At 48.0% G+C, this 15,070-nt stretch overlaps 1 protein-coding gene across 1 annotated transcript; it reads right to left on the bottom strand.

Moving 5' to 3' along the window:
* Positions 1–4,060: 4,060 nt before the first annotated feature.
* On the bottom strand, positions 4,061–11,120 carry LOC101647009 (NADH dehydrogenase [ubiquinone] 1 subunit C2). The gene is made up of 3 exons (XM_004708851.2): positions 10,842–11,120; positions 6,476–6,619; positions 4,061–4,233 (listed from the first exon to the last, which is right to left on the bottom strand). The coding sequence occupies exons 1-3, from the start codon at positions 11,008–11,010 to the stop codon at positions 4,184–4,186; spliced, it is 363 nt and encodes a 120-aa protein (XP_004708908.1). The 5' UTR covers positions 11,011–11,120; the 3' UTR covers positions 4,061–4,183.
* Between the last annotated feature and the right edge of the window lie 3,950 nt (positions 11,121–15,070).

Genomic DNA, 15,070 nt, shown 5'->3' with positions numbered 1-15,070 from the left:
TATATATATACATATATGTGAATTGGATATATATATATCACTCCATAGTTCAATCCTGTGAAGTAGAATTGTACAATTGCTACCACAGTTTCCAGACATTTTTTTTCTACATTGATTCCTTGACACCATCTCTCTTTAAACCCCACCACCACCACTGTCCCCCTCCTTCCCCTGAAACTCTTATTCTGCTTGCAGTCCCTAACGGCTCATCAGTCCTGGGCTTCGTATACCGAAAACAGAAAAACATCTAACCCAGCTTCAAGAGGGTGCCCTCCACTGACATAACACCTCTGAGATGCACCGTAATATGAAGAAACAAACACTGAACAAAGCAATACAAACCAAAAATACAGAAAGTTTCGGAGACCAGATCAGGTCCAGCCTGCATCATAGGGGGTACCTACTGACAAAGTTGTAACTGTTCAGGTCAGATTTATGCCTTTGATCTTCTATACTCCTCTCTCCCAAGCACTGTTTAGTGACCACTTTCCCCCCCTCCCTCAATTTCAGAGAGGGGTTGTTCTCCAGTGGCGTATTTCAGGCTCCCACTGTCATCCATCGCCATCTGCACACTGGGTTCTCACAGTTTAGGCTCTGATACTGATCCCTCCTTCGACTGCACATTATATGGATTAAATTGTATCTGTGGAAGCAGACAGCCTCTGCTTTCTCTCGAGGAGCACCCAGGGGCCTCGAAACACTGACCTCGTGGTTATCACTCAATGAGTAGTTCACACATAATTGTACAGTTTCAGGGACATTCCATCCGCAGGTAAGAAATTTGATGTTAAGTATTAATAATAAGAGCTACTATTTGAGCACATGCTAGGTAAATGCCAATTAAGTCCACTACAGAACTATTTTGTTCTTCACAATAATCCTACAAAGATAGGTTTTATTTTATCCATTTTATGAAGAAAGGAATTTGTCCCAGGTCTGTGTGTGGATTCACATGTGTGTTGTGAGTTCTACATGAGTGGCAGTGCTTCCCACTCAAGTTGCAGAAAATGGAAACCGTTCATTATGTGATATAAGACGGATGTAGTTAAGACGCTCTGAGTACCCCTGCAACTGGCCATCCCAGGCCCCAGCTGGCCCAGTGGAAAGCTGCTGGAGGCATGCCAGAGCCTGCACACATGCCCACCAGGAAGCCCTTCTGTGTGGCACATACCTCTATCTGAGCACGTGTGCGGCTGGGGTCATGGAGAATGAGTTAGCAGCAAGCTAGACAAGCAGGTGGTAGCATAGGTGGGAAGTGGGTGAGGGCCTGGGGCAGTTGTGGGTGGTTCACTTGTGAACAAAGACTGGGAGAAATGGGGCCACCACAGCTGCCAGCTGTGACCCTCTACCACTTGCCGGCCTGTTCCCACACCCTGGCACGTCGATTGGAATCTCAAAGCCACCTGAGGTAGGTATGTTGGGCAGGACTTTATCCCCACTTCATTAGCAAGGAAATTAAAGCCAGAGAGGATAACATGACACACCTGAAGTCACACAGCTGGCGAGGGGACAGAAAGCAAGGCTGGCACCAAGCGGTGCTTTCTTTCCATTGCACTCATTCTCTGCCTTATCAGTCCTTCTTCATCTGCCCTCAGGCCACGTGATGGGGACTGTAAACGGACCCTGAATAGCCAGTGGTGTTTGCCCAGGCATTTCCCCAGCCCCAGCCGCCTGCAGCGAAGCTGGGCTGAGCCAACAGCGCTGGCTTTAAGTCCTGCTGCTTCCACTTGCCAGTTGCAAGGCCTTGGCTATGCACCGCCCCATCTTGATGGGTTTGTTTCTTCACCGCAGAATGAGAGAGTAAAATTAACACTTGACATTGGAATAATGCTTCATCGTTTTAAGAGCATTTTCACATCAATTATCTAATGGATTTATCACCCCTATCTTGCAGATGAAAAAAAAAAAAAGAAAAATGGAGTCCAAGGTTACTCAGTCAGGATGTGAACCTTCCTCTGGAGTGGAATTCCTTCCCTCTACTGTGTGTGTAGCGGCTTTTATAACAATTCTGCAACCTGGAATGGGAATTGGGATGGTAGTCGATAGAAAACCTAATCCTTGACAAGCAAAATGCTTCCAGCCATCCTGCATCATAATGCTCAGACACACCCTCACACAGGTGGACTGTCACTTATGGAGGCAGGGTGACAGAGAAGTCAAGAGCCTGGGTTCTTGTGACCCCAATTACTTTACCTATTTGCAAAGCTGTTACTAAAAACGTAGAGATGAAACCAGGTGAGTTAGCCCAGAGCAGAGACCCTGGCCCTTCCAGAGCTGCAGTGCCAGCTGGCCCTTTCACGAGCTTCTGTGGCACCTGCTGTTCGGAGCTGGGTTGATTCTTTCTGTCCTCCACAGATCACTTGACACAAGGCCCTCTGTGACAAGGACACGGGCGATTTGAGATCCGATGTGACCCGAAGGGCCTGGACCTGCGACTGGAAGCGGAGGCGACTGTTAGTCTGTGATGCTTCCCCACTTGCCACTGGCTCACCTTAGAGTGCTTCTTGCGGCCCACAACTCCCTCACTCCTCTCCCAGCTGGAGGTGTGGCCAGCGGCTCACGAGGGACCAGAACTACTTGTTTGGGGTGGTCAGGTACAAAGCGCAAAGGGGTTAATGTCTGACGGTCACCTGCCTCCTCTCAGTAGTTATCCACTGTGTCATCTTGGAGAAGCTGTTTGACCCATTGACATCTACATTTCCTCAGGTGTAAACGAGGGATAAAAACACTACCTACCTCACGAATTGTGAAGGTTAAACAAGATGACGAATAAAAAGCATCTGGCATTTAACAGCTATTATTCTAAGCTGCTTTTTTCTCTCCCACCCTCACCCACGCATCTTCTCCAGGCCTTGCTTGTAACTCTCCAGGACTAAGAGGAAGCACAGTCCCTTGGGAGTTTACCCTCTTGTGCCTGTTAACCTTTGATAAGGTCCGGCACAGGGAGACTATCAGCTTCCATTGTCGTAGCAATTAAACAACAACTTTGTATTAGTCCACCTTCATCATTTCTAAAGCACTTACTGACATGTTTTCATTTTTTCAAGTGGTATACGAGACTAAAGACCAAATCCATTTGATCTTGCCCAGAAGCAAATTCTGCCATTTAATTTGAAACCAATCTATCAATAAGACGGCTATTTTATTCATCTCTATGATACAATCCGAGTTTGGCACCCAATCTTTGTGGCCAAGCGTTTAGGGTGGATGAGCCATGGACTGCAAGCTCATCCCACCTCACTCCATTGCAGATGACGAGCTAGTGCATCTGCTTTCCCGGGGCTGTCCCTCTAAGACAGGGGTCCTCACACTTTTTAAACACGGGGCCAGTTCACTGTCCCTTAGACCCGTTGGAGGGCCGGACTGTAGTTTTTAAAATAAACTATGAACAAATAACTATGCACACTGCACATATCTTATTTTGAAGTTAAAAAACAAATGGAGCAAAATCAGCCAGCGGGCTGGATAAATGTCCTCGGCGGGCCGCATGTGGCCTGTGGGCCGTAGTTTGAGGATGCCTGACTAAGACCATGGTTTTCATCAGCTCCTAATTGTTCTCAAAGGTCACCTCCTCCTTCCAGTCATCTCCATACTATGCAGAGCTCAGAAATACACAGCTGACCACATCATTCCCATGTCAAACTCTCTCTAGACTTGATAATCCCTACAGGAATAAATCATGGTTCCTTTGCCCCGCCTTCAAAGCCCTGTATAATTGGGCCCACTTCCTACTCACACATCAGAGGAGCTGGCAAACTGCTCCCTGGAAGGGCCAGAGAGGACATTTGTCTTTCAGGCTTTGCAAGCCCCAAGGACTGTCACAGGGCCCAGCCTCACCGCTGCATGTGAAGCAGTCACAGCGCACATCAACAGATGATCATGACTCTGTTCCAGGAAAACTTTCTTCACAGACCAGATTTGGCCCGGGGGGTTGGAGTTCGCTGCCCTTTGAGTTAGAACTTAACTCCCTTTTGAAATCTGTCAGATGCCTTCCCAGTGGGTGAGTGGTAACTGATCATTCCCAGATGAACTCTTTTTCTTAAGATAAAAGGAGTCAGAGTACTCAGAAAGGCTTTTAATCGCAAGGTGCTAACATACAGGTTAACGCAAACTTCAGGTGTGGAAACATGTTCCATAGAATTCCGAAGGGGCAGTTTCAGCAAAATCGGGATTCTGTGAGGCTTCAACGCACTGGATAGAATTCCTCAAGAATTTCAGCATACTTCTTCTTATCTACAAGAGGAAAGATCACAACCATGAGTCTTACTAACTTTAAAGACCGTACCACTCAAAGGAAGATGAGCGCTCAGCATTCTCCTGGAGAGAAGTCCCCAAGACCCTCCTGTCTTCTGGACCTCCACCACCACCTGTGAATCACGGAGGCTTTGTTTCACGTAGTGAAGAGGAACTCTGGAGAAAAATTTTCGTGACAGCCTGTCGGATAATAACTGGGCTGCTAACTGCAAGGTGGGAGGTTCATGCTCACCAGCTGCCCCTCGGGAGGAAGATGAGGCTCTCTGCTCGTGTAAAGACCTACAGTCTTGGAACTCCTACGGCGAGCTCACTATAAGTTGGTATTAACTCAGTGGCACTGGATTTGGTGGCAGTGACATCCAGATGGCATGGCCAGATGAAAAGAATGAATAGGCAGAGGTACGTTAAGAGGGGCCACGGCCTGGGTCTCCATCTCCCTGCTGCTGGTACACGGCTCTAGACACACCTACAGGTGACGTGCTGCCAAAGGGAGCATGAACCTCGTGGTGCACGCCTGCAGGCAGAGGGGCCTCGTACAGACCTCTCAGCACACCGCTAGAAGGTCTGGGACTTCGGACCAGCCCAGCCACTGGGTCTCACCTTAGAAATCAGTATTTCCAAGATTCCTTCTAGCTTGTACCCTCAAAGGTTCGACATATTCCACATTCCCTGACACAACCTTTATTCAGGGCTGTGGACGAGTCTTTAAGAAGCCCTGGTGGGAGAAAGGTCTGCTACTGCGAAGACTGGCGGTCTAGAAATGCTATGTAAGGTGGTCACTGAGAATCGGATTTGACTTGAGGTCAGTGGCCTGGGGGCTTGCACTGGTCTTCACAGTCTCTAGGACACAAAGAGCTACACCGTTTGGTTCAACCCTAAACACCAAATACGGATGGAAGGCCACGGGGACATTAAATAGGCTATCCCTTCAGCCAAAAACTGTAAAAGTTTTATACTGCACATTTACATGAACAGGAAAGTCTATTTATATATTCACAAGTTCAAAAATTTCCTGATACTCATTCACTCAGTCATTTATTAAGGCCCTGGGTTGGCACAGATTAAAAAAACAAAAAACATTTCCTATGACATTAAGCTCCCAACATACAGCCTGATGTATGTGCACCTGTGTGTAATGTGCAGGCATGTGAAATACAGGCAAGAAAACACTTAGAATCCGATTAAATTTGCAGATGGAGAGATCGGTACAGTGTGCTGAGGGAGTCCCTGCCTGTAGCTGGGAAAAGGCTTCATGGAGACAGTGTGTTTACTGGCTGGACAAGGTGGGGATAGGGGCGAGAGAGAAGAAAGTGTGTCCAGAAGAAGGGACAGCATGTACCAAATGATACTGGGCAGGCTCAGGACAAAGCATTTCACAGGACAAGTGTGGAGCAACAGGAGATACAGATACTGAGGCAGGCTCTGGGCAGGTCGTGTCAGCCTGCTCAGTGGGCTTTGTGCTAAAGGCTATGGACACAAACATGAAGATCCAGCCTGTGAGAAGCAAAGACAGAGGGTAGGTAATTAACCTCAGCTGGGAAAAGAGACCATGGTAAGGAGTGTAGCGTGGCTTTTATCACAGGGACAATATTTGTTTTATTTGATTTGATTTGGAACTTTCAGCAGACAGAAGTTAAGCTGGAAGGCCGAGGCAGGCTAGGGCAAGTGCAGCACACAGTCCAAGCAAGCGCTTCTCAGCGCCATGTCCCTGGAGAGGAGAGGGAGTTCACAGGTGAGAACTACTGAAGAAGAAGCTGACAGGGATCGCTGACACTTGGGAAGTGAGAGAGAAAGACTTGGAGAGGCAGCATGTCGGGCAGGGCCCAGAGCAGCAGGAGGATTGTGAAAGGCCGAAATCAACAGGACCCAAACTCACTGTCATGGAGTCGATTCCACTCACAGAGAACCCTAGGGCAGAACAGACCTGTCCCTTCGAGCTTTCAATCTTCACGGGAGCAGATAGCCTCATCTACCTCCCAAGGAGTCGCTGGTGGGTTTGAACTGCTGATCTTGTGGTTAGTAGCTCTGTGTGTAGCCCACTATGCTACCAGGACTCCTTGGGAAGGCAGAGGGGATATGGATTTTGTTGGCTGTAACCAAGGGGTGTGGGGGTACACAGTCAGAACTTGCACATCTGAATTCAAGACAATTCTTGTCTATAGACGAAATCCCGGAAGCCACAGACATGGGTAGAAGTAACCAGAGAGAACAGTGCAAATACCTTTCTCAGGGAAATCCTCCGGATGTGATTTCATATATGCGATCATATCATGGTCCTTCACAGCAGACAAATAGTCTTGGCGCTTCGTAAGATAATACCCAACAAAAAAAAAGGAAGTCACGTACAGAAGCTGGCGATGCACCCCTGAAATCCAAAGGGCAGATCCCAGAGAAAGCACACATCGGTTAGTGTGTTCTAAGCGGCACGTTTTTACATTTCAGACACATAATGGGTTGATATGGCTCTTTCAACACACTCAACGAAAAGAGCTTCCCACGTGGCAGTGCAGAGCCGGCCCTTCACAGGAAGGGGCTGGCGCCCCCAGCAGCGGGCCTCAGTGGAGCGGCACGCGGTCTGGATGCTACGTCTCCGCAATTGTCTTGTTCTTGTCCCTTTGGAGACTTCACGAACGTGCGTTGTGAGAGAGAGTACAGTACAGCGCTTTCTTGATGCACTACATTTATAGCTTAGCTACTGTTCTTGTGACCAATGAACAAGCAAACAGGGATCAGTACACTGGAGACAAAACAAACCACTTTAAGATCATTCATCGAGGGCTGTACCTCTGTCCATCTGTCAATTTAGGTCTAAGGGTGATTATTGGGGAGAAGACACAGTTCCCCCTCTTAGTCCAGCATCCAGGAGCTTGTACTTAGTCTTCCTTTTATCATGTAAGAGTCTGTAAAGGCAGAGCCAAAATACCTTGGGAATCTCTTCAGAGTTGTGCTTTTCGACTGAGGGCCACTGCTCCTAATTGACCCCCTTCAGGAGGATTGAGCCATTGAGTCCTGTCAGTTCATCAGGCCCGGAGCGGGCTGAGCCCCACAGCTCTTTAGCATCTTCTCTCAGCCCAAAGGATCACTGCTTCCCCCAGGGGCCACCTGCCAACACTGAGCCAGAGTTCTCAGTGTTCTGCCAGTGAGTTCTCCCAGGTGCCTCTGCACAGCACACACCCCCACATGCTCGCTGCTTCCCTGCATCCCTCAGGGAAAAGCTTCTGTGTACACGTCATTCCAGCACCAAGACTGGGTTGATCTCTCCCCAGGTCCCCATTTCCCTAAGCTCTCCTCTCTAAATAGTATTCTCTCGCTGACACCCACCCACCAAGACCCTCTTACCCCTCTTTCCTTTCCTCAGGGAATCTCCACCTGGAAGCCACCATGCTCTTTGAGGATACCACAAAACACTGATATATGGAACTAGAAACCAAGAAACATTTAATTTTGTGCACTACTCTCGGTCACTAACCTCACTGTAAATTCCAGGTAGGGCTGGGCAGGGTCCTGTCCCGCTGCCCACGGGGTAGCTATGAGTAGGGCCAGCTCAAACACACCGACTGAGGAGCAATAACCAGCAACACAGGTGCACAAACAAGCGATGGAAGGAACACAGCTGTTAATGCTTCCTGCTACGTTGAAAAAAGATCTGTACGATTTGATTTCATTGACCAAAAAATCCTCCCAATTCTTCCCCCAGAATAAGGAGCCCTGGTAGTCCAGTGGGCAACATGGTCAGCCGTTGCTCTGCGGGAGAAAGATGAGGCTGCCTGCTCTTGTACAGAGCGGCAGCCTAGGAAACCCAGAGCGGCAGTTCTACTCTGTCCTGTTGGGCTACAGGGTTGCTATGAGTCAGAAACCACTGAATGGCCGTGAGGGTGAGTTCTCCATTTACCCACAGAATGCACAGGTCCTCTCCAGGGCCAGGGTCTGAAACCCCATTACAATTCTCTCTCCTCCCCCATGCCTCCAATGTCCTTAGAAACAAAATGTATGATGTCACACCTGTTACCTGAAGTGTATAAGCTTACAGCAAAACTGATCTTTATACTTCTTTATAGTCCACAGATGCCCATTCATTTAATGACTATTTGAGAACTCTATGCCAGGCACAGAGGTGGACAGGCACAACATATATTAATAAATGCTGCTGAGGATAACCAGTTCCATGCAGCGAAGTCCCAGGAACACAGGAAGCCTGGGCTAAGTGCTTTACATGCATCATCTCATTGGATTCTCAAGAGCCACAAAACTCAACCCTTAACTCAGAGAGACCCTGTAGGAGTAGAAGAGCCCCCACTGGGTTTCCCAGGCTGTATGTAAATCTTCCTGGAAGCAGATTCCCACATGGCTTTCCTAGGGAGCAGCTGGAGGGTTTGAACCTCCAGCCTTTCTGTGAGTGGTCAAGTGCTTACCCACTCCCTGAACCGCCAGGACTCCTTGATGCACACAGAGGTGGGCACTATCCCCATTTTAACAATAAGGAAACAAATTCACAGTGGTAGCTAATTTCCCCAGAATCAAACGTGACAAGTGGAGATGATGTCAAACGTATGTGCTCTTAACCACTATACTCCTATTTCTCTGAACCTAACAACAACTAAGCACAAATAATGCGAGTTTGATAACAACGGGGCTAGACTATGTGGAACACGCCATGTTCCTGCCAACCTTTACTTCTCTGCACAGTCTCCGTCCCATGTGGACCATACCAACCCGGTGCCTGGCAGAGAGAAAGCTCAGTAAAGGTTTAACAAGCAAGGTAAAATGCTTGCATTAACAGCAGCTAGGGGACTTTGTCTAGTACTTTCTGTGCCACAAACTTTACCTACAGAATCCCACTTCACTGACAATAGATAAAGTAGTAGCATCTTACAGGTGGAAAACTTCGGCTCTAAGAGGCTTGCCCACGGTGACTCAGCTAGAAGCAGTGGAGTAGGAACATTTCATTCCACACTGGATCTTCTCATTACACTCTGAGAGGGGCTTGGGGAAACGTGGACTGGCCATCAAAAAGGAGACACCACCACATCTTCAGAGGCAAAAATGGGCAGGGTTGACTCCTTCTGTGAGGAAGGGTCTTCTCTGAGGGAGCGGGGATTCTGGTACTACTTGAGCACTGGAAGTGCTGGGGTTTGATAAGCGGGAGCCAACCACCAGGCAGGACATGTAGCTAGAAGGCGAAAAAGGCGCTTGCAGGAGTGATTCTTGCTGGCTTAACCGTCACCTTAGCTTTCTTCCAACCCAAGCTACCCACACCGGTTGCCTTCAAGTGAATTCCAACTCATGTCAAGCCATAGGATTTTCTTGACTACCAATGCCCTGGCCTGTCTTCAGGTCTAAAAAGGTGGATTTGAACCATCTTTTTTTTGGTTAGTACCCAAGGAGATAACTCTGCACAGAACTGCTAACCACATCAGCCATTCTGCAGGAGAAAGGTATAGTCTCGCAAACCCACAGGGGCAGTTCTACCCTGTACCATAAGGATGCTGTGAGCTGGAAATCAACACAAATGGCAATGAATTTTAGTTTGTTCCCACTGGAAGCTTCCAGTATCTGTCTGATTCAAGGGCCTCTCTTCCAAAGTTTCCCTCCCTTTGGACACGCAATACTTAATATAGCGATTGCACCAGCTAATATGAGGACGCTGTTGCTGGGTGCCATCCGGCTCATAGCAACTCTGTGTGCAACAGGACGAAGCACTGCCCGGCCCTGTGCCATCCTCACAATTGTTCTCATGTGGAGCGCACGGGTGCAGTCAGTGTCGATCCCTCTTGTTGACGGTCTTCTTCTTTAACAAGATAGTCGGTCTCTCTAGTGGGCCAGAGTGAGCAATAGACCCCAGTGGTTTAGAGCCTCTCTCCCCTGGGTAGATTTCCCTGGGAGTAAAAAGGGCATCATGCGTGGTACAGTAGAGAGACAGGAAAGAGGAAGGCCTTGATGCGGTGGATTGGCACAGTGGGGGCGGCAATGGGCTCAATCCTAACACCTGTGAGGATGGTGCAGGACCCAGCTGGGTTTCATGCCGGTGTACACGGGGGAGTCGCTGTGAGTTAGAAGCGACTCTGCCACAGACGACAACACACACCCAGGCGAGTACCATCCCCACACCAACAGCAGCAGCAGGGAGCTTGTGAGCAATGCACTATCCAGTCCCTCCCCAGACCTACCTACTGAATCCGAACCCCCATTTTAACAAAACCCTGGTTGTTCCTATGCTCACTGATTGACAGCACTGGTTCCCACCATACACTAGGTTCTAAAACGGGCTCCGCTACTTACTAGCCATATGACCTTGAGGAAGCTGCTTTAAGGTCTCAGGGTCAGTTTTGTCCTTCGTGGACCATAGCCGCCCACGAGGCATGCGAAAATGAAATGCGGTACTGCAGTGCATGACAGGGGGTGAAGGTCCATCTGTGCACACCCCATGGAAATAAGGGGAACAGAGGGGCGGGGGCGCAGGGGACCCGGTCCCGAGTCCTGTGGGCATGTCTGCTTCCTTACACTTCAATGCCAAATGACATAAGGCCCCACGAGGCGGGCCAGCGAGGCGAACCAGACCCCGGGAGATGGGAGGCGGAGGCCCTCACCCGTCAGCAGCACCGGCCTCTGCCGGATCGCGTTATCCAGGAGGCCGGCGCAGTAGCCCGTGAAGCCGGTGTAGAGGAGCCGCGGGTCGGTCAGCTTGGGCGGGGGCAGGCTCCGGGCCTCGTCCGGCAGAAACTCCAAGGGCACTCGGCCCGGCCGTCCGGTCATCATCGTGACGCCGTGCCGACGGGAGGCTTGGCCTCAGCACGCCAACGGCAAGGAAAACCCCGCGACCCCCGCTGGCGCCTACGCCGCCAGGCCGCTCCTCCGGGAACCGGGCTGAAGGGCACGGCGCAGGGCGGTGCGCTGCGCAAACGCTTCCCCGCGCGCGCTGCCGCCGGAAGTCCGCGTGCGACCTTCCGGTCTGCCCGACGGCCGGCCCGGCCCGCGACGTCCCGGCCCCGCCCCCTCCCCCCTCCCGCCGGTGACGGCCGGCTATCCGATGATGGCCTGCCGCCTTGCCGCGCCCCGGCCCGCCACGATCCCCTTGACCGGGTGGGCGGCGGGAGGCCTGGGTTTAGGGGATCCAAGTCCATCAAACGAACCAATATGGGTGAGGATGAGGAGATGTTTGTCTTTTTTTACACCGCCCGCCCAGCCGCTCCCACCCAGAAGGTCCCTATTGGACACACCATCTGGACGCCCAACACCCTCAAGTGGACATGGAGAGTTCTGAGAAACCGAACACCGGACACTCCATACAAATTAGTTTTCATTGTGATAAGAGTTGTACGAGACCCCAATAAAATGATTAAATAAAGAAATAAATATATTTTTAAAAATTCGTTTTCATTTTCTGGGTTTCCAGACGTTTCTTTATGCATTCCCCAAAACGTAAAAGATGACAGTTGGACTCTGGCCAGCAGCTAAGAATTTGGAAAACTCTGAACGGGATCAATTGGTTCATTCTGGAGATTCAGGGTGGGTGGCAGCACCCTGGGGTTGCAAAAGGCTGAAAGAAGAGAGGTTCCCTGAACGTTTGAGTAATGAAAATAAAAATAAACACACACACATATTTAAACATTCTGACAAGTAACTGTCTAACTTTTGTTTACTTCCCAAGAGTACAGCCCTTCCTGCCGGGTCTGCTCACTAGTGGAATCAAAATGTTACGTAGGTGGATGGATGTTGACGACACCAGAGGCTAATGCCAACGGGCACATGCATCTTGGAAGTGGCATCGTCAGTCACCAAACACCCTGCCGTTGCTTTTATTTCCACCCACATGGACCCCACAGTAAATAAATAAAGGTCCTTGTATGGCTATAAAAAGTACACCCTCAACTGTAACCTTTGAGCTAGGATTTTCAAAGGAGCCTGTGTTTTGGAATAGTTCCTGGAAGGCAGCAAGTGTTTCAAACATGCACATGCTTTGATCTAATAATTGCAAAAGTTTTCAACTAGTGTTTCTTTGTAAACAATAATAAAAAAGAAATGGAACAAACAAAACATGTTCCACAGAAGGATTATGTAAACTCTGAATGCCAGGCCGATTAAGCTAAACCCTTAGCTATTTAAATGTCTATAAAGTTTCTGGCAAATGCTATATATATATATTAAAATGGAGCAGTCAAGGCTTAGCTTCCAAAAGAAGCTAGCCCTATGTAACCACTTGGCTTCTGAATGAATTTACACTCTTTGAGACACCATGTTTGTCAGAGTCAAACGATGCTCCTGGTTTGTTGTTGAGGACAGAGCAAATCAGATCCCAATTTGACAGGTTCTGCACACACACTCGAGTGATGTTCATCATGTTCTTAGAGTTGTGAACGGTTCTCACCTTTCTTTTCTGAACTGTCCCTCTTCTTCACCTAAACCCACTCCCCCCTAAGGTTCCTAGCTAAGGCTGTGAGCTGTGGCTGTCAATTTGCTTCTATGTAAACAGATCTTAAAAGCACATGGTGGAAGTTTTTTACTCACTACATTATTGTTTGGTTTTAAGAAGACTTATGGGGGACATTTTTGGTTCAAAGGCTAAAGATGATCTCAGGGCAATAGAATATCTCAGGGATTAGAATCTGCCATCCACGATTCTCCAGAAAGACTGGAATTTATGAGAATTTAAAATTCTGCTCTGCATTTTCCCTTCTTTGATCAGGATTCTCTATGGAACCTTTTATCAAAATGGTCAGTAACAGTAGCCAGGCATGATTTAGTTCTGGCAAAGAAGCCAGGTGTATGCGGAGGCGAGGCAGGGAGCCACATTTTCATATTCTTTCCTACCCTGACTCTCCTTCCCCTCTTGCTCCAGGCGAACAGAGATCAAATATTGTGTTGTGGGCACTCACTTGCAAGACCTTAAGCCCTACTCAACTGAACAGAAGCACTCAACACATTACTAAGCCAATTAACTGGGCTGTCCCATAAAACCACGATTCTAAGCCTCCACCAGAGGGTCCCAAACCTTTAGCCCTCTTGCAGTTACTCGCCATGTGGGTTTCTATCTGCTGGTGGACTGTTCATGTTGCTTGTTTTCTAGAAGGTTGTTGGGTGGCGTTTCTGTTGTAGCAGCAGTAGGGAACCGGCCCAAACCAAACTCACTGCCATCAGGTTGACTCAGATATCTTAAAAATGTCTAAGAGAAATACAAATGAAGAGTACTTAGGTGACATTGGCAAAGTGCTCCAAGGTCGATGGACCACACTCAGCTGGCAGGTGCATGAAGAACCAGGCATCTTCATTCAGTGCCTGTGCAACATAAATGGGGACCACTTCTAGGACCGATGTAGCAGCTTTTAGCAACATTATAAACACATATAACCCTTAGTCCAGAAACTTACTCCTAAACATGTGCAAAATAAAATACTGATAGTCACTGCAGCACTTGTTTATTGACAAAAACTGGAAATTTAAACATCCAAAGGGGACGTCTTAAATTCGAATAAGTTTTTACTCATCTAGCCAATGGATACTGATGATGGACAGACTGTGATAACTCTCAATTAGCTCTGCCTCTTGGTACCCTTAAGCTGTATAGTGCTCTCTCCTTTAGCGTGGGTGAAACTTGCTTCTAACCAATAGTATGCAGCCCAGAGAAGAGGCTGCCACTTCTTGAATTATGCTATATAAGATTGTAGCATTACTCTTGTTAGATGCTCTCGCTTGCTGGGTCTGACAAAGCTGCCCTATGGAGAAGTCAACATGGCAAGGATGTCAGTGGCCTCCATCCAACAGCTAGAGGCCCGTTGGCTCATACAAAATTGAATTCTGCCAACACTCATGAGTGTGTAGAAGCAGGTCCTTCCTAGTTGAACTTTGAAATAAGACCACATCTCCAGGAAAGGTGCCTTCATTTCAGCCTTGTGAGAGAATTTGAAGCAGACCCAGATAAACTGAAACTGGCATCCTGACCTATGGACATTGTGAGATAATAATGTATTGCTTTGAAACACATTTGCTTCAGAGGGAATTAATAAATAAAGATATTATGCAGCTATTGAAACTGATGTAATTCTAGAGGGGCTGATATAAACTTCAAAATATTTTAAAAATCCTACAATCAGCAGTGTATAAAATGTTATTATTTGTGTATATATAAATAGTTGTCTCTATTGTATCTCTGGAATACTTTAAATATTGATCACAGTGATTTGCCTCTTGGTTGATGAGCTAGGAGATCTGGAACTTTATGAATTTTACATAAAACATTTTTAAAGTCTAACTCTGAAAATTTTAAACCCTTTGTTCCCACTTCACTTACAATAAAATCTACTTGCTATTGAAAGCCTGAGATTCTGCATAATTTGGGCTCTGCTTGTTCAACTGCAGCCATTACCAATCTTCCTGGCCCTTACTACCCTCTAACCACCAGGATGTAAAGCCTTTGAGGACAGGCATAGGTCTTTCTTGTTCACTTCTTGACCTATACCACCTCACCACAGTGCCCAACATCCAATAAACCAAACTCGATGCCATTGAGTTGATTTAGACTCACAGCCACCCTGTAGGACAGGGCAGCACTGCCCCTGTGGGTTTCAAAGACTGTGACTCGTTAAGGGAGTGGAAAGGCTCATTTGTCCCTAGGACCACCTAGCAGTTTTGCACTATTGACCTAGTGGTTAACAACCCAATGTGTAACCACTGCACCACCAAAGCTTCCTTAACAGCATCCAATAGTAAATCCAATCTTTTTAAAGGAATCAATACATCTGCCTTGCAGAGTTTGAGCAAGGATTAAATGAGATAATGCCTAGCAGCCGGCACTCTGTCCATCAGTCAGAGTTGTCATGTG

This window comes from Echinops telfairi, unplaced genomic scaffold (genome assembly GCF_000313985.2).
Source record: "Echinops telfairi isolate 266 unplaced genomic scaffold, ASM31398v2 ScPeMD7_1713;HRSCAF=2227, whole genome shotgun sequence".
In the NCBI taxonomy this organism is placed as follows: Eukaryota; Metazoa; Chordata; class Mammalia; order Afrosoricida; family Tenrecidae; genus Echinops; species Echinops telfairi.
Note: the sequence above shows the minus strand (reverse complement) of the source record. Positions and strands in the feature narration are given on the sequence as shown.

What these genes read in the sequence shown, in the direction of transcription:
- LOC101647009 (XM_004708851.2), bottom strand. Translation starts at nt 11,010, where the DNA reads ATGATGACCGGACGGCCGGGCCGAGTGCCCTTGGAGTTTCTGCCGGAC. An exon ending in GAGGCCGGTGCTGCTGACGG is followed by an intron (nt 6,620 to 10,841) that starts GTGAGGGCCTCC and finishes TTTGGATTTCAG; the next exon opens with GGGTGCATCGCCAGCTTCTG. An exon ending in GGAGGATTTCCCTGAGAAAG is followed by an intron (nt 4,234 to 6,475) that starts GTATTTGCACTG and finishes TTCCTCTTGTAG; the next exon opens with ATAAGAAGAAGTATGCTGAA.